The sequence below is a fragment of the Neolamprologus brichardi genome, chromosome 3 (genome assembly GCF_056152115.1).
Source record: "Neolamprologus brichardi isolate AB-2024 chromosome 3, ASM5615211v1, whole genome shotgun sequence".
NCBI classification, from domain to species: Eukaryota; Metazoa; Chordata; class Actinopteri; order Cichliformes; family Cichlidae; genus Neolamprologus; species Neolamprologus brichardi.
The window spans coordinates 10,774,479-10,800,000 of record NC_142106.1 but is presented as its reverse complement, the minus strand read 5'-3'; the positions used below and the strand labels follow the sequence as shown (position 1 = coordinate 10,800,000).

The 25,522-nt window shown below is 40.5% G+C and overlaps 1 protein-coding gene across 1 annotated transcript in view; it reads left to right on the top strand.

The window, feature by feature from the left end:
• LOC102798119 (polyamine-transporting ATPase 13A2-like) overlaps window positions 1-25,522 on the top strand; it is a 38,456-nt gene that overhangs the window by 10,726 nt on the left and 2,208 nt on the right. The window contains exons 11-26 of the mRNA XM_087838115.1: window positions 2,767-2,877; window positions 2,962-3,008; window positions 4,199-4,387; window positions 4,494-4,700; window positions 4,912-5,022; window positions 5,141-5,288; window positions 8,445-8,556; window positions 8,644-8,768; window positions 8,922-9,088; window positions 9,437-9,511; window positions 12,191-12,270; window positions 18,318-18,470; window positions 21,002-21,098; window positions 23,599-23,822; window positions 23,939-24,090; window positions 24,199-24,365. Of these exons, the coding sequence (XP_087694241.1) occupies window positions 2,767-2,877; window positions 2,962-3,008; window positions 4,199-4,387; window positions 4,494-4,700; window positions 4,912-5,022; window positions 5,141-5,288; window positions 8,445-8,556; window positions 8,644-8,768; window positions 8,922-9,088; window positions 9,437-9,511; window positions 12,191-12,270; window positions 18,318-18,470; window positions 21,002-21,098; window positions 23,599-23,822; window positions 23,939-24,090; window positions 24,199-24,365 (2,165 nt within the window). The remainder of the gene's footprint in view (window positions 1-2,766; window positions 2,878-2,961; window positions 3,009-4,198; window positions 4,388-4,493; window positions 4,701-4,911; window positions 5,023-5,140; window positions 5,289-8,444; window positions 8,557-8,643; window positions 8,769-8,921; window positions 9,089-9,436; window positions 9,512-12,190; window positions 12,271-18,317; window positions 18,471-21,001; window positions 21,099-23,598; window positions 23,823-23,938; window positions 24,091-24,198; window positions 24,366-25,522) is intronic.

Sequence of the window (25,522 nt, the reverse complement as noted above, 5' to 3'; positions counted from 1 at the left end):
TCACTCTGGACACTTGCAGTTGTCACACATGGAAATCAAATGTGTGATAAGCTGCAGGATTCAAACACAAGTGTAACTTATAAATACATGTTCATACTTTTATTCCACAATCAGAGAGAAAGAAAAAGAGAGAGAGTGCAGGACAGACAGACAGGTGACAGTCTCAGGTGTACACACTGCTACAAACAGGATGATTTAGTGTTTGTGTTATTACGAGTGCTAAACAAGAAGAGTTTCCAGATGGTACAGTGGACACGTGTGACTGCTGTGATTAAAGCATCTTTCTTTCAGCTTAACGAGTGAACCGTCAGCTCGTTCAAACACACGTTGAAGTCCGTTTGGCTCGACACCACCGAACAGAGGCAGCAATATAACATAGCTAACATTAACAGTGCAGTGAATCCTGCTTGTGCCGTGATATTCAGGACTGCAAACCGAGCAGCATCACTGACTTTCAGCTTGTTGTGTTTGTGGATATATGACTGACTTTAATTATCCACAAAATCATCACATTCTCTGTAAGATTAAGGTTGACTATTGAACGGCGTATATTTTAAAGTAAAGGCATTAAAACCAAGTTAGTACAAACATCGCTAACGTCACATAACTTTGCCGGCATGTGGCCAACAGTAATGTTTTAATGTTCTTCATTATTAAACATTCGCACATAATTAAGTGACGTCATATTCAGTACTTACTTTTGAAAGTTTACTCTTCGTCCACCCCGCTTCAGCCATCCGCCATTTTTTTTTTTCGGCAAAATTATCCACACCCACGTAATGAAGTCTGGGATATGTTGGGCCATGAAGGATACCAACCCATCCTTAAAATTCAGAGAAATGAAGGACGCATTTGTGGGCCACATTTCGAGCAGCCTTTGAATTGGACAGCCTTCATCACGTCGCTGTGACGTAATCGCCGTTTAACGCTGCAGACCCTGAACTGGGATAGTCTTCGTCAGGTTGTGTGTTTTGCATCCCTCCATGTCATGGCAGGTTTCTAGTGTTCTCATGGTTCTCTTCAGGGCATGTTCATGTTAAAACTAAGTTAAAACAAAAATTAAAAGTTACTTTTTTAGAAATCAGTCAAGTTTCTCCTTGGAAACACTTGATTCATGCAACTTTTTTACTTTTATTGGATTGCAGTGACCTGCTTTTTATGAATGCACCTGCCCACTACATAAAGATGTTGGATACTGTCTACCATTGTGCTTTACATTTTTTTACCTCCTATGGAAATTGTGTACATCATTGTTAATGGTGTGCTGCTGCTAAATATCCATCTTTGTATATTTGCAAACTTTCCCATTGGTTGGTCTTTATCTATAAATCTCTCATTGGGCTGGTTCCCTCTAATTAATGTGTTGGTATGGGTAAAAAGCACAACCAATTATTCTCATAATATCATACAATTGATTGTCCCAAAAAGGATAAAAAGGCTCTTAAATATGCTGCCCCTGTTCCCTGGAATAATCTGCAGAAGGAACTGAAATTATTAGAATTGGTTTTTATTTTTCACATGTTTGTACAGGATATTGTATTTGTTTTAAATGTTATACACTTATGTGGTACAAGTATTTTTGACTTTTATTGCCATGATGCCAGGTCTCTCTTGGAAATGAGATTTTTAACCTCAATGAGATTTTAACCCGGATAAATAAAGGTCTAAAAATAATAATAAAAGTTAACTCATAGTTACCATAGTCAAGTTAATCCCAGGTTAGGCCTCAATTTTATTCCACAACTTAGACATCCACATTACTCACACTCTCATAACACAAGGGTAAGGAGGTGTTGCCGTCCGATTGGGATCTGGGATGCGGGGCCTCCCTGCTGCTGTGGAGCCTGGGGCAGCTGATAAAAATTAGTAAAATTTGAATGAAATCGAAAAACAAAACGCTCTATTGGGTGAGTTTCCAGGCCTGTCAGTATGCTAACCTCTTCCAGTTAATTTCAAATTTTCCTTTGAAGAATTTTTTAATAGAAGTTATTTTTGTTATCTCTGTCCAGGTGAAAGTGTCCCAGAGCTAAAAACGCCACTGCAGGCAGGTGACAGGCAGTACAGGTCAGACACAGAGCACAGACACACCCTGTTCTCTGGTACTAAGATCATTCAGGCCAAATGCGGGAAGTCGGGAGATGATGGAGCTGTTGCTGTTGTCACAAACACTGGTAAGGAGAGTAACTGATGAGCTCAGTGCCTCTAAGCACAGATATTACTGAGTGGTCAAGGTACCCTTAGTCAAGTCATGTCAAAAAACTTCCTGTTACCATTTTTTTTTTAATCTAGTGTGTGGTTACCTGTGTTGACATCATCATTAAAGATTAGTGTTTGCAGAATAAATAAGAATAAAACATCTGTCCTAACATCAGAGGACTGGGTCCTCCCACAGTTTTACTCCTGTTCTTACTGTATTCTTACACATATCCTAATAATTATGCATAACATTTAATAAAAGAAATCTCAAGCTTCTACTTATAAAAGGAAAGATATGTTTTTCAGTTGTGATTAAAAACCTGATGTTACCTGGAGGTTCAGTAGTTAGTGCCGTCGCCTCATGAAGATGACACTTGTTATTCTGCTTGTGTCTGTGTGGCTTCCTACCAAAGTCCAAACAGATGTTATGTTAAAATGGAATTGTTCTTTCAGTTTAACACTTAGATAATCCAAGTCTGAGAAACTGATTGTTAGAATAACAAAATGTCTTTAAAGGAACTGCTTAAGCCACCCTACAGTTTCTGTACGTTTGCCAATCTTCTTCCACAGGGTTTTTTACAGCCAAAGGTCACCTAGTCAGCTCCATTCTGCACCCTCAGCCAATCAACTTCCGCTTTCACCAAGATGCTGGCAAATTTCTACTCCTGCTGGGCATTGTTGGTAAGAAAAAAGGCAACTTGACAGATTTTGAACCTTTAAACCATTAAAAGTTGCTCCAACATCTCCAACATCATCTTTCTGCAGCTTTCTGTGGCTCTATTTACATTTTTGTGACCCTCTACAAACAGAATGTAAGTGCTGGTTTTAATTTAGACAGTGTATTTTATGTCCTGTTATATCTTCTCATCTTGCCTCTGTCATCCCCCCAAAACCCCATCCCCACAAAGACTGTCTGCTCCAAGATTGGTTGATTGATTATTGGATCAACCACAACCACAGATTTTAATCCAATTCAGTTCAATTCTATTTAATTTATATAGTGCCAAGTCATGGTAGGTCCCTCAATGTGCTTTTGATTGCAAGGTAAAGACCCTAAAATAATACAGAGAAAACTCAGAAAGAAGTCCTAGACAGAGTTATAATTCCCTTTTAAGCGTGACTCTTAGCCCTGTCTACCCATCTGGAGAATTCAGAAAACACTTTTGTTTGCTGTTATCTATCATCCACCAATTTCACTCTCAGTTCTTGTCTGATTTCTCAGACATTTTGTCTGTACAATAATGACATACAGAGAAGTGGGGAATTCATTTCAGATGTCTTTTTGCTGTAACTATCATGGTTCTGGGTCATTTGACCCAGCATTTTGGGTTTCTTGTGTTTTTTTGTCTATTTTTGTATTATGTTATGGTTTAGGTTAATTTAGCAGTCTTGAGTTTATTGTATGTTTTTAGCTTCTTGTCCTTTAGGCCCCTCTTGTGTTTGTGCACCTCTCTGTGTTGTGTTTATGTGTCTTTGTGTGCGCGTCCTTGTGTCTTGTTTCCGTCTTCGGTTCCCTTGTTCCCCTCATGTTCATTCCATGCCACCCCTCTCTGTCATATGTATCCATGTATTCACGACTCCCTGGTGTAATGCATAACACATTCTTTCAATATTTATATTATCTTAGAAATTTTGGAGAGAGTAGTTGCAAAACACCAAACAGACCATCTGCAGAGGAGTGGTTTATATGAAGAGTTTCAGTCAGGTTTCAGAGCTCATCAAAGCACAGAAACAGCTTCAATGAAGGTTTTAATTGGTCTTCTTATGGTCTCACCCCAACTGGTCACAACAGATGGCCACCCCTCTCTGAGCGTGGTTCTTCCTGGGGTGGTTTTTGTCTTGTTAAAAGGGAGTTTTTCCTTGTATTATTTTTAGGAGCTTTACCTTACAATATAAAGCACTTTGAGACCACTTTTTTTGTCATTTGTTACCATATAAATAAAACTGAAATTCATTAATATTTACCTAAACCCATGAGTAATCTGTGGTTTGATGTGTCTAGGCAACCTGGCAGGAGCTGATTGTTAGGTGCTTGGATATTGTGACCATTGCAGTGCCACCTGCCCTGCCTCTTGCCATGACTGCTGGCGCTATCTATGCCCAGAAAAGGTTGAAGAAACAGGGTATATACTGCATCGATCCACCACGCATCAACGTCTGTGGGAAGGTCTCTCTCTTCTGCTTTGACAAGGTCAGGAGGGAATATGCTACCAGAAGCTCAGTGTGCATGTGGAGATGAGTTCCACTTTATTTACATGTAAGTATTTCTTTTAATAAGAGGACCTTTTTTTCCCCAGACAGGAACTCTGACAGAGGGGGGTATGAATGTGGAAGGAGTGATTGAGGGAGGAGCTGGTGGTTTCTCTGAGCTTGTCCATGACCCCAGCCTCCTCCTTCCAAAGCCCCTCCTGTTCAGCCTGGCCTGCTGTCACACTCTTACCCTGCTAGAAGGTCAGCCCCAAGGAGACCCTTTGGAGCTCAAAATGGTTGAGTCCACTGCTTGGGTATGAATGAATAGATATTTTAATTAACTAATTTCAAGGCATTTCATTTTGCATGTCTGTCATTTCATTACTTTTGATGTGTTTTTTTTAAGGCAATTAAGTTCAGTTCAGTTGTGTATATAGCGCCAAATCACAGCAACAATTGCTTCAATGTGCTTGGTTAGGTTAGCTTAGATTAGTTTTGATCAGTATATTTTTTGTAACTTTCTAGACTCTCCATGAGCCTGAAGGAGATGGGAATGTGGTGCCTGCAACATTTGGAAGGCACAAAGTTTTGGCATTGATGAGACCTCCAACTCAGTCTCGCCAAAATCGAGAAATAGTGAGTCTTGCTATCATTATTCGTATAATGAGTTCATGTTTTTGTAGAATGAGTAATCTCTTTTTAAGTCTGCTTTCTGGAGTTATGCATTTATTGTTCTCTTTCATGTTGCTCTTAGTCTGCAGTTGCGCTTGTGCAAAGGTTTCCCTTTTCCTCTGGCCTGCAGAGGATGAGTGTAGTGACTGTGGCACATGGATGGGACTCAGCTATCGCTTTCATGAAAGGATCACCAGAGATGGTGATAAGCCTCTGTCGGCCTGAAACAGGTTTGGTCACAAATTCTATATAATAATGTGCAAACGTCCTGATCCAGACTTTCATATAATTTTTAAGTTGTTCTTCACCAATATCCCAAAAGCTTGATTCTGTTCATCTGGACGCAGCATTTTCAGTGGGAGAAACCATGAGTACCATTCACAGAGAGTTGGGGAATGGCTGCAATCACAGCTTTGTAAGATGGTGAAAGATGTACCCTTATCAATTCAGAGATGGTCTTTCCCTTTTTACGTGAATGGCCTCCTTGACTCCCCACTCAAACCAGCGTTCCTCCCTTTCCACAATGTGTACATCTTCATCATTGAAAGAGTGTCCACTGGCCTGTAGGTGTTTATAAGATTGGGGAAAAAAGACTGAAGAAGTCACTTGGATGAGTGAAGAAACGTTTCTCTTACTGAAAATTCTAAATCCAGATGAACAGAATCAACTTTTGGGATTCACATACCTGGATGACTGAGCATGCATCAAGACACTCTTCACCAATAGTCTTCCAACTTTCTGAAGGTTTTTTAATCTGACCATTTTCAGATGACTGTTACAGTTTGTTAAGCCTCTGACCCATCATACATAAATTAATGAAAAAGCTTCTAACAAAGACAGTTTACATTACATAGTATGTTTCCACCAACAATATGATTTCCAAAGAGCTGTTATCTGAAACATTGGCATATGTCAGCATGGTAAGCGGTGTGTTCTTAAAAATCTGAAGAAATTGGACAAAAGAAGCGTGAAGTCTAAAAACCTTATAGCAGCTGAAGAGCCATTTCCTTAAAAAAAGAGGAAACAATCCAGCAGCCCTGACACAGGACCTGAGAGATGATCTGGACATTCACCTGATCATTCACTGTTCACTAAAGCCTATTCAGAAATGATCTCAGTGAAGGATGGCTGTCAGGAAGACATAATTAATGAAGGGAACCAGGAGGAAAGGCTGAGGTATGAAAATTCAATTCAGTTTTATTTATATAGCGCCAAATCACAACAGCAGTCGCCTCAAGGCGCTTTATATTGTACAGTAGATCGTACAATAATAGATACAGAGAAAAACCCAACAATCATATGACCCCCTATAAGCAAGCACTTTGGCGACAGTGGGAAGGAAAAACTCCCTTTTAACAGGAAGAAACCTCCGGCAGAACCAGGCTCAGGGAGGGGCGGCCATCTGCTGCGACCGGTTGGGGTGAGAGAAGGAAGATGGGATAAAAGACATGCTGTGGAAGAGAGACAGAGGTTAATAACAGATATGAGTCAATGCAGAGAGGTCTATTAATACATAGTGAGTGAGAAAGGTGACTGGAAAGGAAAAACTCAATGCATCATGGGAATCCCCGGCAGCCTACGTCTATTGCAGCATAACTAAGGGAGGATTCAGGGTCACCTGGTCCAGCCCTAACTATATGCTTTAGCAAAAAGGAAAGTTTTAGGCCTAAACTTCAAAGTAGAGATAGTGTCTGTCTCCTGAATCCAAACTGGAAGCTGGTTCCACAGAAGATGGGCCTGAAAACTGAAAACTGAACTCCCATTCTACTTTTAAATACTCTAGGAACAACAAGTAGGCCTGCAGAGCGAGAGCGAAGTGCTCTAATAGGGTGATATGGTACTACAAGGTCATTAAGATAAGATGGGGCCTGATTATTTAAGACCTTGTATGTGAGGAGCAGGATTTTGAATTCAATTCTGGATTTAACAGGAAGCCAAGGAAGCCAATGAAGGAAGCCAAAACAGGAGAAATCTGCTCTCTCTTTCGAGTCCCAGTCAGGACTCTTGCTGTAGCATTTTGGATTAGCTGAAGGCTTTTCAGTGAGTTTTTAGGACATCCTGATAATAATGAATTGCAGTAGTCCAGCCTGGAAGTAATAAAAGCATGAACTAGTTTTTCAGCGTCTTTAGAGATGTTGCGCAAATGGAAGAACGCAGTCTTACATATTTGTTTAATATGTGTGTTGAAGGACATATCCTGGTCAAAAATGACTCCAAGGTTCCTCACAGTGTTACTGGAGGCCAAGGTAATGCCATCCAGAGCAAGAATCTGGTTAGATACCATATTTCTAAGCTTTTCAGGGCCGAGTACAATGACCTCAGTTTTATCTGAATTAAGAAGCAAAAAGTTAGCGGCCATCCAAGTCTTTATGTCTTCAAGACATTCCTGCAGGTTAACTAAATGATGTGTGTTATCTGGCTTTATGGATAGATAGAGCTGGGTGTCATCTGCATAATGACACTAGTGATGTGTTGGTCGTGAATGAAACGGCTCTTAGAGCCAGCTCTTTGAAGTAAACGATGGGAAGGAGCCGTGTTTTTTTTTTATTTTTTATTTCTCTCACCCTCTCACTCTCTCACTTTGTTTCACTTCACACACACAAGAGCCTTGTGTTTGCACCAAGCAGATGGAGGAGGGGCGTAAAGAAAATGAGTGACATGGAGAGAAGAAGCAAAATCTGGAACCAGAGTGTAGAGTCTGCAAGAAAAGGATATCATATAGAGTCGGCTCCACAAAGAACCTGCACAGGCACCTGAGAACTGTCCACCCATCAGTGCAATGGGAAGATAAAACACAGTCAGTTGAGTGTGATATTAATGAAGGTGCCAGTGCATCTACTGCTGCTGTTGCTGCTGCATCTACAGGATCATGCAGTATACCACCACAACCACCTAAACCAACCCAGAGCTCTATTAGACAGTTTTTGCATAAGTCTGTGACCCCAGCAAGACAGAACTTAATTGAGAAAGACCTGGCAAAAATGATTGCACCTTCAAGAAGCCAGAGGAGATATTCCTGAAGATACATAAAGAAATTACAGAGGGGTTCCTCAGAGAGTTCAGTCTCTATAATGAAGAATAAAGATGCTTAAACCAAATATTGACCTTTAACCTTATGTACTGTAGTTCTGTGTATGTGTGAATTATTCTGCACATATTCATTTTTTTCTTGCAAATGATCAAAAAATTATGGCTTTTGCAAAGTTGTTATTTTTGGTTACTAAAACTTTAAAGTAAAATTCACTTAGATGTTTTAGACATATTTAAGTAATTCCTTCATCTTTCAAATGTGTAGGTGTAGTTCATTTGCAGTGATTTTGATTTTTTTTTTTTTTTTGCTTAAATTTACATTCATGTCTTTTGCATTCACTGCTTTTACATGACAGTGCCGGAACAATTCTCCAGCAAACTGTGCAAATACACCAGTGAAGGCCTCCGTGTGCTTGCACTGGCTTATAAACAAGTAGATGTGGACTCTGATTTGAACAACATTGAACGGTGAGAACAGTTCAGCAATGTGAATAAGTTAATTTTCTCTTTCTTTTGCTTAAATAAGCTGCAACAGCTCTGGCTTTGTGTCCACAGAGAGGAAGTAGAAAAGGAAATGCATTTCCTTGGGTTCCTGATGATGAAGAACCTATTAAAGCCTGAGAGTGCAGGAGTCATTGACGTCCTGAGAAACGTAAACATTCGCAGTGTGATGGTCACTGGTGAGGAATTTTGTGAACGTCTCTTGGTGTAAAGCATGACGTTTCAGACACAATCACACTTTCTCTGATCTTTGGTCTTTGACATAAATATCAAAATTAGATATTTCAGTGGATGATCATGAGGCTTTGTCTGTTTTGTCCTCATTCACACAGGAGACAACCTTATGACAGCTGTTAATGTCGCAAAAAGCTGTAAGATGGTGGGATCTGATGAAAATGTGATATTTGTCACAGCAACTGCCCACACTGACCAGGCTGCCCCCACTCTGAAATTCAGATTGGAAAACCAAGGAACCAATCCTGACCAGTGTCCAGCAGAGGTTATTACTCAGATTCTTATTCATGCAGCAGTCTAGTCTTCAGTCTGGATTGTACTCTATTACCGACAGGTGGTCTCTGTTCTGAGGTTAAAGTTAAACCAAAGTTAAAAAACATCCAAGCATACATCATCACTGATATCATCCCAGGACATCTGTGTGTCTACAAATATGAGAGCAAATGATTGCTCAATGCATCACTGGGTGATTGGAGAATTTTATACTAAACTAAACTCTGACTTTCACTGTGACATGGATAACCGTACAACCATGAGATGAATTTTTCAAATGTCAGGATAGAGTGTGGTTACTGTCGCTGATGTTTCGTTTTTCCTCTCTGGTCTGCGTTAGGGTGACTATCACTTGGGTATTGATGGCAAGTCGTTTGCTGCCCTCTGTGACCATTTCCCTGATTATCTCCCGAAGGTAAAGTGAGCTGTGTGTTCTCTGTGAGAATAATGTGATTTTGGAAAACTAGAGGAATGAATGTAAGTCCACACCAGGTGAAAAAAAAGCTTTGCTTGAATTGTCATAATATTTGTAAAAATCTCCAAAAGTTGATTCTGTTCATCTGGATGTAACGTTTTCAGTGGCAGAAACGTTTCGTCACTCATCCAAGTGACTTCTTCAGTCTCAGCTGACTGCAGGTTTCCCCAATCTTATAAACAGTACATTTGCATAATGACTGAAACCAGCCCACTGAAGGAACAATGGGCTGGGAGGTCAGTTACTTCATCATAATCATTCAAATTCTCATGACCATTGATCAACAACCCCTGATCAAAGCTTATTGATCAATGGCCATGAGCAGTAGTGGTTTTTGATACGGGCAACACGGGCGGTTGCCCGGGGCGGCATCATGGTGGGGGGCGGCATCACGGGTATCGGCAAGCAAAGAAAAATTGCTCGTACTCATGCTGCCCCGACATCATGCCAGCGCATATCGGGAATGTCACAGGCATCGATCGGTTTTCTGCCGCACAATTGCTGGGAGTAAGGGCGCCCTCCGTTTGCGAGGTGCGCCTGCTGCTTGCGGCACAGGGAGGAGAGGGCGGGGCGGCGGGGATTCTCTGGCTGGCTGGAGCAGCGTCTAATAACCAAGTCGCAAAATAAAACAAAATAAAAACAAACCAACAAACACGAAAACACCAGACATCATGATACAGACTTATAATTTGCACCAATGTTTTTTCGAAATTCTATACATGAAAAGTGAGCGAGAGCCCTCGGTGCGCCTGCTCGCTGCTGAAGTCAAAGTAAACTTTATTGTCATCTCCGCTACATACAGTCCAGTAAATAGAGAGACGAGACGACGAGGCTCCAGTTACAGCAGTGCAAGTAAACAAACAATATATATAAGAAGAGTAAGAAAATAAATATACACTTTAGGACTCGGGGTAAAGGGATCAATAACAATTTAAAATTTATAATTTACAGTTTGATGATTTAAAGTCTCACACACAACCCGTCGAAAGGGGAGGGGGGCCGGCTGCTTCCAGATAGAGCACATTTCATTCATAATGTTGTAAATCCAAGCCCATTATGTATTCATGATCTGAATCCTGGGTTGTGTGAAATCTCAGAAATACACCCTAGACAAAGTGAATCTGTGAACTAAGGTGTCGGTGTGTTAGATCATGTTGTGGTGATCCTTGGGTTGGGGGATGGGTGTTCATACTGGAGTGCAAAATTAAAACCAGTGTAAGATTGACGAGAAAAGTTCAAAGCCATCAGGTGCTCAGTTTAGAAAAAAATAGAAAAGAAGAAGAGGAGAAACGAGCAAAAGATGCAGGTAAGCAGATGTGTGATTGGATAATGGCAGGTCATCCTGAAACAATCAGAATCAGAATACTTTATTAATCCCTAAGGAAATTATGTGGGTTACAGTTGCTCCAACAAAAAGGGTAAAAATAGTAACAGTAACAGACTAAACTCCAAAAAATACAAACATTATGTTACATCCATCCATCCATCCATCTTCATCCGCTTTATCCGGGGCCGGGTCGCGGGGGCAGCAGCCTAAGCAAAGAGGCCCAGACCTCCCTCTCCCCAGCCACCTCCTCCAGCTCATCCGGGGGAACACCAAGGCGTTCCCAGGCCAGCCGAGAGATATAATCTCTCCAGCGTGTCCTGGGTCTGCCCCGGGGCCTCCTCCCGGTGGGACATGCCTGGAACACCTCACCCAGGAGGCGCCCAGGGGGCATCCTTGTCAGATGCCCAAACCACCTCAGCTGGCTCCTTTCGATGTGGAGCAGCAGCGGCTCTACTCTGAGCCCCTCCCGGATAGCCGAACTTCTCACCCTATCTCTAAGGGAGATGCCAGCCACCCTTCGGAGGAAGCTCATTTCCGCCGCTTGTATCCGCGATCTCGTCCTTTCGGTCACTACCCACAGCTCGTGACCATAGGTGAGGGTAGGGACGTAGATCGACCGGTAAATTGAGAGCTTCGCTTTTACACTCAGCTCCCTCTTCACCACGACGGACCGGTGCAGCGTCTGCATTACTGCAGCTGCAGCTCCAATCCGTCTGTCGATCTCCGGCTCCCTTCTCCCATCACTCGCGAACAAGACCCCGAGATACTTGAACTCCTCCACTTGGGGCAGGACCTCATCCCCGACCCGGAGTGGGCACTCCACCCTTTTCCGGCTGAGAACCATGGCCTCAGATTTGGAGGTGCTGATCCTCATTCCCGCTGCTTCACACTCGGCTGCGAACCGCTCCAGTGCGACATTATGTTACAGATTTTAATATTAATTAGTCATTGTCAATTGTTCATTTGTCCTGTTCTCATTGTATGACAAATTATGATGGCTGTTTGGTAGCTGTTTGCATGTCATGCATACTCTCTCTCTTCATATGTGTGTGTGTTCCTCTGGTGAAATTGGTTGGTATGGTTCCGACAACAGTTTTATGTTCATGTACAATCCTTAATATGTTTTATGTGTGTGTGTGTGTGTGGGCGGGGGAAGGGGGTAATTTTTTTTTTTTGTATTTGTAAAAATACAAAACTGGATCCCTGCTGTGCACAAGCTGTTGATTATTTTTTACAATAATCTGACAGTGAACCTTACCAATGAGCTTACGACTTACCTGCTGTCACTACAGGTTTTGATGCGTGCCACAATATTTGCACAAATGGTCCCTGAGCAGAAAACCCAGCTAGTAAAGGAGCTACAGAACCTGGGGTGAGTTTTTTTTTTTTTTTTTTTTTTTTTAATTTCAGACACTAAACATGAAAGATGATGAAGAAAGGAGTAAGAAATAAAACACCAGGAGTATCCACAATCAGGTCCTAATTACTGTGAGGTTATGTGTTTGTTTGTGTGTGTGTGTGTGTGTCTGTATTAGTGATGTGTCAGTCACGAACGAGATGGCTCTTAGAGCCGGATCTTTGACATGAACGACGCGAGGCGGCTCCTTATCTATGGAACGCCAGGACTGCCATAATGAATTAATTAAATGTGTCAATAAATAATTAATTAAATGTGTCAATAATTAATTAAATGGGAAATAATTAATTAAATAAATAGTTATGACACATGTAATTAATTAATTATTGACACATTTAATTAATTATTTATGTATTTCACATTTTAATTAATTATTGACACATTTAATTAATTATTTATTGACACATTTAATTAATTATTTATGTATTTCACATTTTAATTAATTATTGACACATTTAATTAATTATTTAATGATATATTTATTTATTTCATTTTGGCAGTCCTGGCGCCTGGCTCTCATCATGAAATAATTTTATCTGTCAACCTCACCCATCAAACTCAGGGGGCGGGGTTAACGCTGCCCATGCAGCTTCTCTAACATTTGATTGGTTGCCGTGCAAAGTAAGTCAAAACAGGTCGATCCTAGATAATCGATTGCTTGTGTAGACTTGGGGCAGCCAGGTATCCCAGAATGCATTTCAAATCACAGGCAGCAATGGTGTAGTTTTAAAATACCCCGTTTTTCTGTCACCAACTACACTTTTAACAGTGTTTTAGCCGCAAATGTCGAGCTGTAATCTTCACATGTCGGGTCAGGTTGTCAACATAGAACATGTTTGTGCTCAGATGTTTTCAGAGATTTCAGTAGCTCTGCTAACAGTCAGCATGCAGAGTGCACCGAGGGGGTTACGTTAACCGGTTTGTTTACATATTCCACTCTCCGTGTTCCACGTGTTGCATTCGCAGATTCTCATTTTCACCGAACGATCGTCTCTTTCCACCTGGTCTTGTGTCTCTGTGCTTCTGTAACATAAAGAACGAGCTGACATTTTTCTCACGAAACCAGCGATCAGCTCAACAGGCCCTCAGTTTACCTGCATCCTCCTCCTCACCTGTCAGCTGTTTAACACCTGCTGCTAATTCAAGAAACACGCCCACGTTACCTGGTGATAGTCACAGTTTAACTGGGCAGCCGGTGCTTGATATTACGCAACGTCAGCACTTTTTTCTGCACAAGATAAGTAAATATAGTTTTTCCCGAGCGCAGAGCTGCTGGAGCTTGTTTCCCAACAGAGCACTTTATAGGCGAACCCACTTCATCAGCGGCTGATGTCCAATCACCGGCACAGCTTTGAAACCTCAGCTGAGTTTTAGCTCTCAGTGGTTAAACGCTGGACTTAATTCACTCAGGTTCTGTCTGTCGGGTCACGTTTACTTCGCTGTTTTATTTACAACTGAGCAAATCGGTTTGGCTGAGGTTAAAGTTACGTTTCAGAACTGCACAGTTTTACAGACGTTTAATGGTTCACTGGCACATGTGTTAGACTGAACCATTCGCTTTTCTTTATCTGGTGTGTTTTGGATTTAACAGTAAATTTTGAGATTAAACTGACTTTTAAAATGTTTTTATACAAAGAGGAAAGAGAAGGCGCATTTCCACCGAGAGGAGCAGAGTTTCCAACTACATGTTCATAATGCAGACTGCAACCTGGACAGAAATATTATATCATCTGTTTTTTAATAGGTTTTCTAAGCACCAGCGATCTGTTAGAATTTTTAGAGTTTACTTAACTAAAAATAAATGAGGTTAACATATAATTTGTGTGATTTTTTTCTCTCTCTCTCTCTTTTTATTCATTTATTTATTTTTTTGCTTTTTCGGTCATGTTATGTTTAACTGTCAAAGGTTTGTTACAAACTATGAAACACATGTTGCAGACTTCTGGATGTTAGAAGAAAACTAATACTGCTAATAAGGCAGGAAGGTGTCCTTTAAAACTAAACATGTTAGTAGGACTTTACATCATAGTTTATGAAATAGCACATGTATTTCAGTAATAGCCTACTGATTTCAGTGTAGTGGTGAACAGTCACACAGCTCACGTGGGTGTTATCTGTGATACTCCTTAACTATAATTTATCCAGGTTAACTTCAGTTAACTCTGAGCGGCTGGATCGACGGAGGTCAGACAACAATTTTACATGTATGATCTTAAAACAGGACACAGCCATTATCCGTCCTGGCCTCATATCAAATGTGAACGCAGACTGAGTCTATGTTTGACGTTTGCTTTATATCTAATCTTCCTCTCAAACATTTAAACAGTCTGCAGCTGAGGGAACACAAACTCAAATTGTCGGAACAGGTTTGCTCGTTTCTTGCGTTCATTTGGTAATTTATTAAATGTATAACTGTTATTCTAATCTCTTACGCTGATGAAAATGCAGAAAACACAGATCACGAACACCTGTTCAACCAATCGCTTTCATTCCACTTTGACAAACTGACGGTTCATCTACAGTGTTGCGTTAGACTGCTATATTTTTGTGTTCTTTATGTTGTAGATGTTCACGTCTCTGGGATAGTTGGCAGTATTAAGGATGCTTTTCTGTAAAATCATATTGATATGACCCGTGAATTATTCGTAGATGACAGTTAGATTAGTCAGCTGGGAAACTCTGTGTTACCTCAGAGAGCTGAAGATATCGTGGACATGCTGACCTCGCTCTGTGGTGTACAGGGCCGTTTACCCTCATGATTAATATTCACAATAAAAATATTAGCCGAACATCATGAAGTCTGTATGTGTGTCATAGTTTCGAACAACCTTTGTACAGTTAAAGCCAGCAGTTACTACATGACGGAAACACCAACGTTATCTCTTTTATGCGTTTATACACAGGTCACGCTGATTACTGAACAAAAACCCAAAGATCAGCTGTTAATCGAATTTATTTGCTCTCTCTCTTTCTTAAACATGTTTTTAATGTTAGTTATAATTCAGAATTGGCGACTGAAACACGTAGGACACATAAGAACATCAGGAAATAAAACCCTGATAAATATAACCTCAGTAAAAGAAGTCCGTGTCAGCGGGGGTTATTACAGCTGTGTACCGGGGCCTGAGCTTTGTCGGCGGTAATAACAGCTCGATTGCTTGCGAGGCGAGCGGGTCTATCCCCCGCTTTGCCGTGAGACTGGGCAGACATCTCCGAAATCATCGAAGCACTTTTGCAAAGAGGCTGTATCTTGAGAAACCGACCAGACACATGAAGATTAAACCACTACATTCTCGGCTAAAAAAATATTAAAACTGTATTTGGTGACACACACAAACAGGGTTTTTCAAAGTTCAGTTCTGTTAGTTTCCACATGCTGGTTGTTATGTGCTAAAAACAATGGCCACCAGGCCAAAGCAATGGTTTTGAGTCGATCAGCGTTAACCCCGCCCCCTGAGTTTGATGGGTGAGGTTGACAGATAAAATTATTTCATGATGAGAGCCAGGCGCCAGGACTGCCAAAATGAAATAAATAAATATATCATTAAATAATTAATTAAATGTGTCAATAATTAATTAAAATGTGAAATACATAAATAATTAATTAAATGTGTCAATAATTAATTAAAATGTGAAATACATAAATAATTAATTAAATGTGTCAATAATTAATTAATTACATGTGTCATAACTATTTATTTAATTAATTATTTCCCATTTTAATTAATTATTGACACATTTAATTAATTATTTAATGGTGTATTTAATTAATTCATTATGGCAGTCCTGGCGTTCCATACTTATTGCGAGCCGTTGGTTTTTTTACTTTCTCTCACCCTCTCTCTCAAACTTTTTTTCCGCTTCACTCCGCATACGAGCCTTGTGCTTTACGCTGGGAAGAGGGGGGAGGGGCGGTAGTTACACTTGCAGTAGCACAGGGACAACAACGTCACATTAGAAAGGTATAGTAATCATCCACAACTATTTTCAGTTGCGGATGATAAAGGATTCAGAAAGTTTATTCATGCAGGTCTATATGACAGAGAATATGCATGTTCTTTTTGTTTTCATATTTTAATTTATATTTAATTGTGTTTTGGTTTGCAGTGTTTTGTGTTGTTTCACTTTAAATTTGTTTAAAAGGAAAAACCTGAAAATTTAAATAGTTAAAAGTTGAAATGTGAATAATTGGGTTTTGTATTATATGATTTATTTATTACATTTTATGTGGAGTGAATAAATAAATGTCTATTTACGGTGGCCCCTGGAGACAAAGCACGTAAAAACTCCAAAACACGTAAAAACTCCAAAACACGTAAAAACTCAGAAGCACATAAAAACTCAAAACACGTACAAAAGACAACAGAAGTGCTCCAGGATGCTAGGTGCAGTGTTGAGCTTTTGTTACCTAGTGGCTACACAAGCCAGCAAGTACCAACAACCCGATTTGGTGTGAGGTAGTAACAGGTAAATGAACAGTTTTTTAAATCATTTGAATATATATGAGTGTTTGTGTATAAATACACAAACAATACACATATGCACAATTGTGTAATGTAAGTGATCTAGGTGATCTAGGTCAGCGGTCCCCAACCTTTTTTGCGCCACGGACCGGTTTGTGCCCGACAATATTTTCACGGACCGGCCTTTAAGGTGTCGCGGATAAATACAACAAAATAAAACTAGTACTGGTACCAAAAAAAAGAAGATTTATTCATAACACATGTGAAAAGACCAAGGAAAACCGAGTTAAAGAAAAAAAAACAATAACAAAATAATGCTAAAAACCGATAAAAACCCTGAAAACCATACATTTCACACCCGAGTCTCACTCTCGCGGCCCGGTACCACATGACTCACGGACCGGTACCGGTCCGTGGCCCGGGCGTTGGGGACCGCTGATCTAGGTAGCTCTGTTTTGGAAGTTCAGTTAATGCTAGAAATGTGTTTTGGAGTTTGTACGTGCTGTGGAATTTGTACATGCTTTTGGAGTTTGTACGTGTTCTGTCTCTAGGGGCCACCGCATATAATATATTATTGTTAATTATAAATTAATAAAAGCAACAAAACAACCTGAAGAGCCAAAAGAGCCGTCTCTTTTTAGTGAGCCGAGCCGAAAGAGCCGATTCCCTAAAAAGAGCGGGAAATCCCATCACTAACATACACACTAGTGATGGGATTTCCGGCTCTTTATAGAGAACCGGCTCTTTCGGCTTGACTCACTAAAAAGAGACGGCTCTTTCGGCTCCCAACCGACTTTTCAGGTTGTTTTGTTGCTTTAATTAATTATCAACAACAATATAAAATTATGCACAAAAGGAATAAGTAATGTAAAAAAAAACGTGGTTTTCTTTATGTATGTTTATATATAAATATTTATAGGGGCCCCTAGAGACGAAACACTCCAAAGCACTTAGAAATTTCAAAGCACGTACAAACTCCAAAACACATTTCTAGCATTAACTGAACTTCCAAAACAGAGCTACCTAGATCACTTAGATTACACAATCAAATTCATATGTCTATTGTTTTTGTATTAATACATAAACACTCATATATATATATATATATTCAAATACTTTTAAAAAAAAAACTTCATTTACCTGTTACTACCACACACCCAATCCGATTGTTGGTACTTCCTGGCTTGTGTAGCCACTAGGTAACAAAAGCTCAACACGGCCCCTAGCATCCTGGAGCAAACGCAAGGCTCTGTTTGCCGTCTCTGCTCAGCGCAAACACAAGGGTGGCTTGCAGCGTGCAGTGAAAAAAAGTGAAAGAGAGGGCAGGAGAAAGAAAAAAAAAAAAACACGACTCCCAATAAGGAGCCGGCTTGCATCGTTCACTTCAAAGATCCGGCTCTAAGAGCCATTTCGTTCGCGACCGACATCAGATTCACATCTTGAAGAGAGGGGGATGAACTCTGCCATGTCAGGTGTGATAAAACAGGTGGGTGATATGGTAATAATAATAAAGGCCACCAATTGTTTTTACTTCTGCAGATACCGTGTAGGCATGTGTGGGGACGGGGCCAATGACTGCGGGGCACTGAGAGCTGCTGATGTCGGGATTTCTCTGTCTGAAGCGGAAGCCTCAGTTGCTTCACCTTTTACTTCCAAAACTGAAAACATCACTTGTGTGCCTCAGCTTATCAGGTTAGAAACCAGAATGATTTAAAAGCCCAAACAACAATAAAATAAACAACCTAGCAAATAAGGTAACACTTTATCATATAGCCCACTACTAAGGGCATACTTATTAATAAATGTAATTTAAACATTTTAAATCACATGTAATATTTACCAAGAAATACTTAAAGGTATGTACACTAGCATCCAGACAGGTGTGGAAACACCTTTAAGGTATTGGTGTGAATGACTGAGAAGTCCTATCCATGAGTAGGGATGGGTACCGGTATCCGGTGCCATAATGGCACGGTTCTGACATAAACGGTAGTAACCAGACCGAAAAGCAGCGCACATTTCGGTGCTTTTTTTTCCTGAGATGTCATACACTTTGGATTCTAGCCAATCATTTTACCTTTCCAAAGATAGTAGGCGGGTCCAGGTATGTACGTTCTTTTAGAGCAGAGCTACAGATTAAAAATGCCCAAGGCGAAGCGGTCAAAAGTCTGGCTGTACTTCACAGCAAAATATGCAAACTCAGCAGCTGCAACAAGTGCTTTAAGCTGATACTGCGATACTGTGCAAAGGAGGTAACATCTCGAATCTGATGAAACACCTGGCGATGCATAGCGTTTTTTTAAAAGTCAAGATATGCACCGTATTTGATAGCTTGCTGCGAGACCTCACACCGAGCACATCTACTGCGGGTGTGGTGCCTGTTATCAGACCCGGAGTTAGCAACATCCTCCAAGAACCCGAAGAGGAGAGTCCTGGCCCCTAGCCCTGCCAGTGTAGCAGAAATGATGACGGATGATGATGGCAGCAGCAGCTGTTCTTCTCTGGGCGAGTAGCTTAATGTTGTTCGTGTGTAATTTACATTGAGTAGGCTAACCACGTTATTAATTTAATGCATGTAAGGTGAACCGTCATAGTTACATGCAGCTGTCTTCTTGTTTGATGGCAGGTACTCCCTTCACCCTGGCCAAAAAGGCTAAAATGACCAAAGAAAAGTGGGAAACAGCTAAACATGAGAGTTTTTTGGACAAAATTTGTGTTCTCCATTCTTTAAGCACCGTTTAAGCACCGGCACCATTTCAAAAGTACCGGTTTGGCACCGGTATCGGATAAAACCTAAACGATAGCTATCCCTATCCATGAGTGGCAGTCTTGATCACAAATTGTGTAGACAAATGGAGACGCCTACTGAGGTTGGTAAGGGCTAGTTGCCTTCCTTCTGGGTCTCTTTTCAGAGTTGTGTACAGTCCTTTTTTCCCCATGCCATCTTCACTCCACTCCTAACAGAGAGGACAAAAAAGCTTCTGGACTTATTTAGGTTTCTAGAAGAAGTTTTACCTCTCAAATGAAAAGCTTCTTCAGTTCTAAGAGGAATTTGTGGAGAGTCCTAGATTTTAAGCCCTGTTTGGAGTGTCACTAAGTAGGTCATGGACCCACTATTGATCACATGCCTAATCACATGGGCTAAGGAGTGAAAGTGGGTGTCAGTCACTATCAGCAAGGTTTCAGGTGAAACCATTGAGAGACATTGCCCCATCCTGTCACGATGGGGCAATTTCAAAGTTCAGAGTTCATAGAAGGCGCCAGCAAAAATTTCAGGATGGGCCGAAATTACTTCTGACCAATGCATGTGGCTAGTTTCACCATACAAGAGGTGTCTTGAAGCTGCCATTACCAACATGTAATGGCAGCTTTGTACAACGTAGTTAATACAGTTCAGTACCGTGTTCAACTTTGTCCCTGTACTATTTCTCATTATCATATATAACTTATCTATGGACATCTATGGTTTGATTTCTTTACATGTGTGAATTGGACAGTTTGTGACCAACATTTGGTGATAATAGCATGGCAATAACACCCTTTAGAAATATATTTACGTAGAAAATTAGTGATGTCTTCATTACATATTTTGCCCACTACATACATATATATATATAAAAATAAAAAAATTCCCTCTTACTCTGAGGGACGGTCTTTGTCATTCAAGCTCAGGTTCTCTACCCAAGACCTGAGAGCTTGACAGTCCTGCGCAGTATCTTAGCTGTTCCTAGGACTAAGCTCTTCTGGAAGGAGATCTCCAATGCTGTTCCTGGGATCTGCTGGACCCATTCACCTAGCATGGAGCTCACTGCACTGAGTGCTCTGATTACCATGGGGACCGCTGTTACCTTCACCCTCCACATATTCTCAAGTTCTCTTCTCAGCTCTTGGTACTTCTCCAGCTTCGCATGTTCCTTTTTGCTGATGTTGCTTTCACTCAGCTTAGATCCGCTAGCCACTGAGCATCGTTGTTATGGGTTACCTCCTTCTCCAATATGCTTATATGTTATCTACTTATAATTGAAATAAATTTCCAACAACAGTGAAAAACAAAGTTTATCAGAACAGAATAAACTGTATTAAGTACCTACTATACAGTATGTCAAATATAAAGTTGAATGACTAATAGTGCATCCATCATGCACATTAACAAAACAATTAACAAACAAACATTCCTTAACAAACAAAAAATAATCAATAATTTTTCCTGCTTATCCATTCAGAGAGGGCCGATGTTCTCTGGTCACCTCCTTCAGTCTTTTCAGATACATGTCTCTATACAGCCTGGTTCAGTTCTGCTCTGTCATCATCCTCTGCACGGTGAGTAGCAGGAAAGAAGAACATCATTCCTTCACATTTAACTTTTTCAGCATTCATCTTTGATTTTTTCATCTGAAATGCTTTAGTGTAAAGTTGCACTAACATGTTGTTACTTTGATTCATTTTTTAATCCAGATGTGCCCCCTATCTTCAGAGTGTTTAATGCAAAATAAACCAAAATTTTCTAGAATAAGCAACATTTGTTTGTCTATTTTCTGCTGCTTGTACACATTTAGGTCGCAGGGGTAGCAGCCTAAGTAGAGCAGCCACTGTCAGCCTCCCATGTTCCTCTTTCAGTTTTTCCAGGGGGATGTTGAGTCATTTCCCAGCTTTCTGAGAGCTATAATCTCTCAAGCTCTACAACAGAGCAGTTGTTCATTTACCTCTGTGACCTCATCCCCAGTGATAGACAAATTGCCCCCCTTATCCCCAGATTCTATTTGCATTACAGAAGGTTTAATGCGTGAGTTACGAGATCCTCGATTTGAGCCCAAACAAAAGTCTTGTTTCACATCCTCACTGAACTTATATACCTGAATTTTTACTTCAGCCACTGTCAGAGTTGCAGTCCAACATGCCAGTACCCATGAGCTGCCTCTAGAGTTTAACCAAGCCCAATAAGAGTCCTTTTTCAGCTTGATTTAAATACATTTTATTTAACTTAAATTCATTTGTTTTATTTATATGGCTCCAAATCGCAACAGCAGTCACCTCAAGGTACTTTATATTTTAAGTTTAAGACCCTAAATAATAGAGAGAAAACCCAAACAATCAGATGACCCCCTTTAACCCTTTATAACCGGTCAGAGCGGGCACGCTCCTTTTGCGTTTTGCGTAACTATTTTTAAATCCCTGTAGAACCGGAACCACGTAAGCTAGCGCAATCATTTTTTTGCATATGAAACTGGAGGAGTTGTACTTACATGTTAGCTTGTCCCAGATGACGGTCTCCTTCCACATGTAGCTTTGCAAAAATTGCATAAAAAGCACTTGCAGCAGCAAAAACATTATATTTTTGCCAATCCAATCAGCTGTTCGTAACACTTCCTATGTTGGAATAAATGTCAGCGTGAACTATCGCATGTCCGGCATTACCTGTCCGAAACCAGAAGTGACGTCATTTTCGCGGAAAATGTAGTTTTTTACCTTCAGGGTTTTAAAAGCCTACACTGGTGTTTTTTACAGTCATGTTTGACTTTATGCTTTTCTGTATAGTTTCTGGGATACTTAGAACTCAAATTGCACTGCTGGAAATAGTTTAGTTTGATGCACATGCTGGTTTTTTTTGCAAATTCGCATTATAATATTTATTTTCGTTTTTCCTGCAGTATATAAAAATTGGTGTATCTCAAAAGTAAAACTATGAAGAAACTCAAAATAAATTTCCTGTTGTTGTAAACCATTTTGTACAACTTTTTTGTATTTATAGTTTTGAGGGATAAACCTCTTAAATTTCTCTAAGTAGAAATATATGTAAAAAACAAAAAACAAAAATGATTTTCAATTTTTTCGTAGTTTATTGCACTTTTTTGCAATTTGTGTAGTTATTGTTCACTTAATGCATACATATTATTAAACTTTGGGCTATAATGGTTGTATTGATTTATAGCAACTTGAAATGCTCCCAAAAATGGCTCTACAGCATGTAAAAATATAAAGATAAGCTCTGGCGGACTTGGTTCTATGGTAGGTCTTAAAGGGTTAAGCAAGCACTTGGTGAGAGTGGGAATGAAAAACTCCCTTTTTACAGGAAGAGACCTCTGGTAGACTCAAGCTCAGGGAGGGGTGGCCATCTGCTGCAAGTGGAAGGTAGAAATTCAGGACAAAGACATGCTTAACTGCTCCCTTCATTTTTGGTGTCTACCATTTGGTTTGGGGATTACCGCCACTGCAGGCACCAACAAATTTGCAGCTGCAGCTCTTTGTGGCAAACTGTGATTTACACAGAAGTCCAAAACAGAACACCACTCAAGTTTAGATCAGGCAGGCTGTTCCAATCACACCCCTCCAGCTCACGGAGTCATCAGATGGAGCATGATTAAGCAACTCACTCAGTGATGAAGGCTGGGTACTCTGAAGTGTTTGTTGCATAGGTGAAATAACAGTCAGGACCTGTTCCCTGACCCAAAGGCACAGGGAAACTTTTCCATCCACTGGGGAAAACCCCAGAGTACAACCAGCAAGCCGAGGAGGATACAGGTGTACCCATTCCTGCCTGCCGCCTCTCACCTAGAATTTAACTTACCAAAAGTGGAGCTTTGACTTCTTAGATACTCTGTAAGTGTCTAAGAAGTCAAAAAAAGTCCTGACTCAAAGACGTGCAGATAAGTCTTGGCAGACACTGGTTGTCTTCAGCTGTTTCTTTCTGAACACCTGTATGGTGTTCATGTTGTTTATCCAGTAATGGTGCTCTATTCAGGTCCATACTGATTGCACTCAGTACAATCTTCCAACTTCGACAAATCAGTTTCTCAACAAATGCTGTTAATGTGTTCATTAGGTTAAGACGACTTTAGGTGACTTCCAGTTCCTGTATTTTGACTTCATTCTCATGACTCTGCTGGCCATTGTAATGGGGATAGGAGGTCCAAGTGAGGAACTGCACACCTTCAGACCCCCAGCTAATCTGCTAAATTTACCGATCCTAGTCAGCCTGTTCATTCACACATGCATGATCATCCTTGGACAGGTGGCTGCTCTCCTCATCACCACTTCACAGAACTGGTCTGTAAACAGAAAAAGTCAGATTTTTGTTCATATTGTTGTTAAGAAATATTTTCATATTTCCTTCTCTGTTCACCAAACCATGAATAAAAATAACTCACCCCTTTTGTTTTTAGGTATATTCCACTCAATTCAACTGTTTTTGAGACAGACAATCTGCCAAACATGGAGGACACCAGTGTGTTTGACCTGTCAGGTTTCCAGTACATCATCATGGCAGTGGTGGTGACGAAGGGCTACCCTCACAAAAAGCCAATCTGCCAAAACTGTGAGTGAGAAATATCTAGGGTTGGTTTGGTAAAAGGCTGTACATCAGTCACATGATGAAGGATGTGTCATCACAGTGAAGTCAGTGAATTTTCTCTCTGGTTTTCAGGGTCGTTCCTTCTTGTGCTGTTCATCCAGCTCTGCCTGATGCTTTGGCTGGTTTTGCATCCGCTGCCTGCATTTTTCCTTCAGCTGTACGACATTTCCGATATGGTCTTTAAAGTGGTGCTAGTTGGTGTAGCTGCGATCAACTTTTTAATTTGTTTTCTTGTGGAGGTGAGTGACATAAACCATCAACTTCCCTCTTCGTGACATTGTTGGTTTACATCAGCATGGACAAAAAAAAAGTTCAACCACAGTCTTCAGCTAAATGTGACTTACAGTTCTGGTCAGAAGTTTCCATCCTCTCAACATTTGGATGAATGTTATTGTAATTTGGGGTTTGTGATGATTGAATTGTTCTTGTTCCATTGTGGAATGATTGTACAGCATACATGTTTAATGACTTTAAAAAACAAGTTTGGATTTAATTTGAAGAAGCGCTTTTGACCACTTTTCTTGGCATAATTGGTAGACTTCATTTAAATTGGTTGGTTTTCTCGCACAGACCTAACTATTAAGCATAGTCGGCAAAATTTTCAAGAGCATTGAGTTTGGAGGTTTGAGAAGTCCATTCTAGAAGATTAATATTTCCAAACAGCTGCAGATTACAAGATAATCAGTTCAAACAACTGTATGTAATAAAATGTTATTCAGATTTGTCACCACTTCACTGAGGTCTGGAAGAAGACCCAAACTATCAGCCTCAGATCAGAGGAAATGAATTAGGATGTTTCGGAAGAACCAAGGAACCACCATGGCTCAAATCTGCCCTCAACTGGAAACTGCAGGAATACCTGTGTCATGGTCTAAAGTGAAGCCAGTTTTAAATCACCTTGGAACTTGAGTGTACAACTAAAAAAGAAGCCTCTGATCTGAAATAAAAGCAGCTGCCCACATAGACGAGCCACATGTCTTCTGGAGAAAAGTTTGATGGTCAGATGAGACAAATATTGAACTGTCTGGTGACAATGACAAGAGGCATGTTTGGTGGAGTAAAGTTTAGGCTTTCAAACCTGTGAACACTACCAGCTGTCAAGCATGGTCCTGTTGGCATCATGTGTTTGTGAGTGTTTAGACACTGCTAGCATAATGTACAGGTTTTTGATGGGGCTCCCACACAAACGCAAAGCAGGAGATGAAGCATCGCCAAATATGTTTCCAAACCAACTTCCTTCCAAGACAAAGACTAGAAAATATGGTGAAGCATATCTTTCCTTTGGCTTCACCTGCACAAGTGCCGAGGTAGGTCTCCCTGCAGAATTGGTTTTCCCTGAGTCTGGAGCACGCGCTGGGCTGTTTAAATCACAGACAAATACTTTCCCACAGTTGTT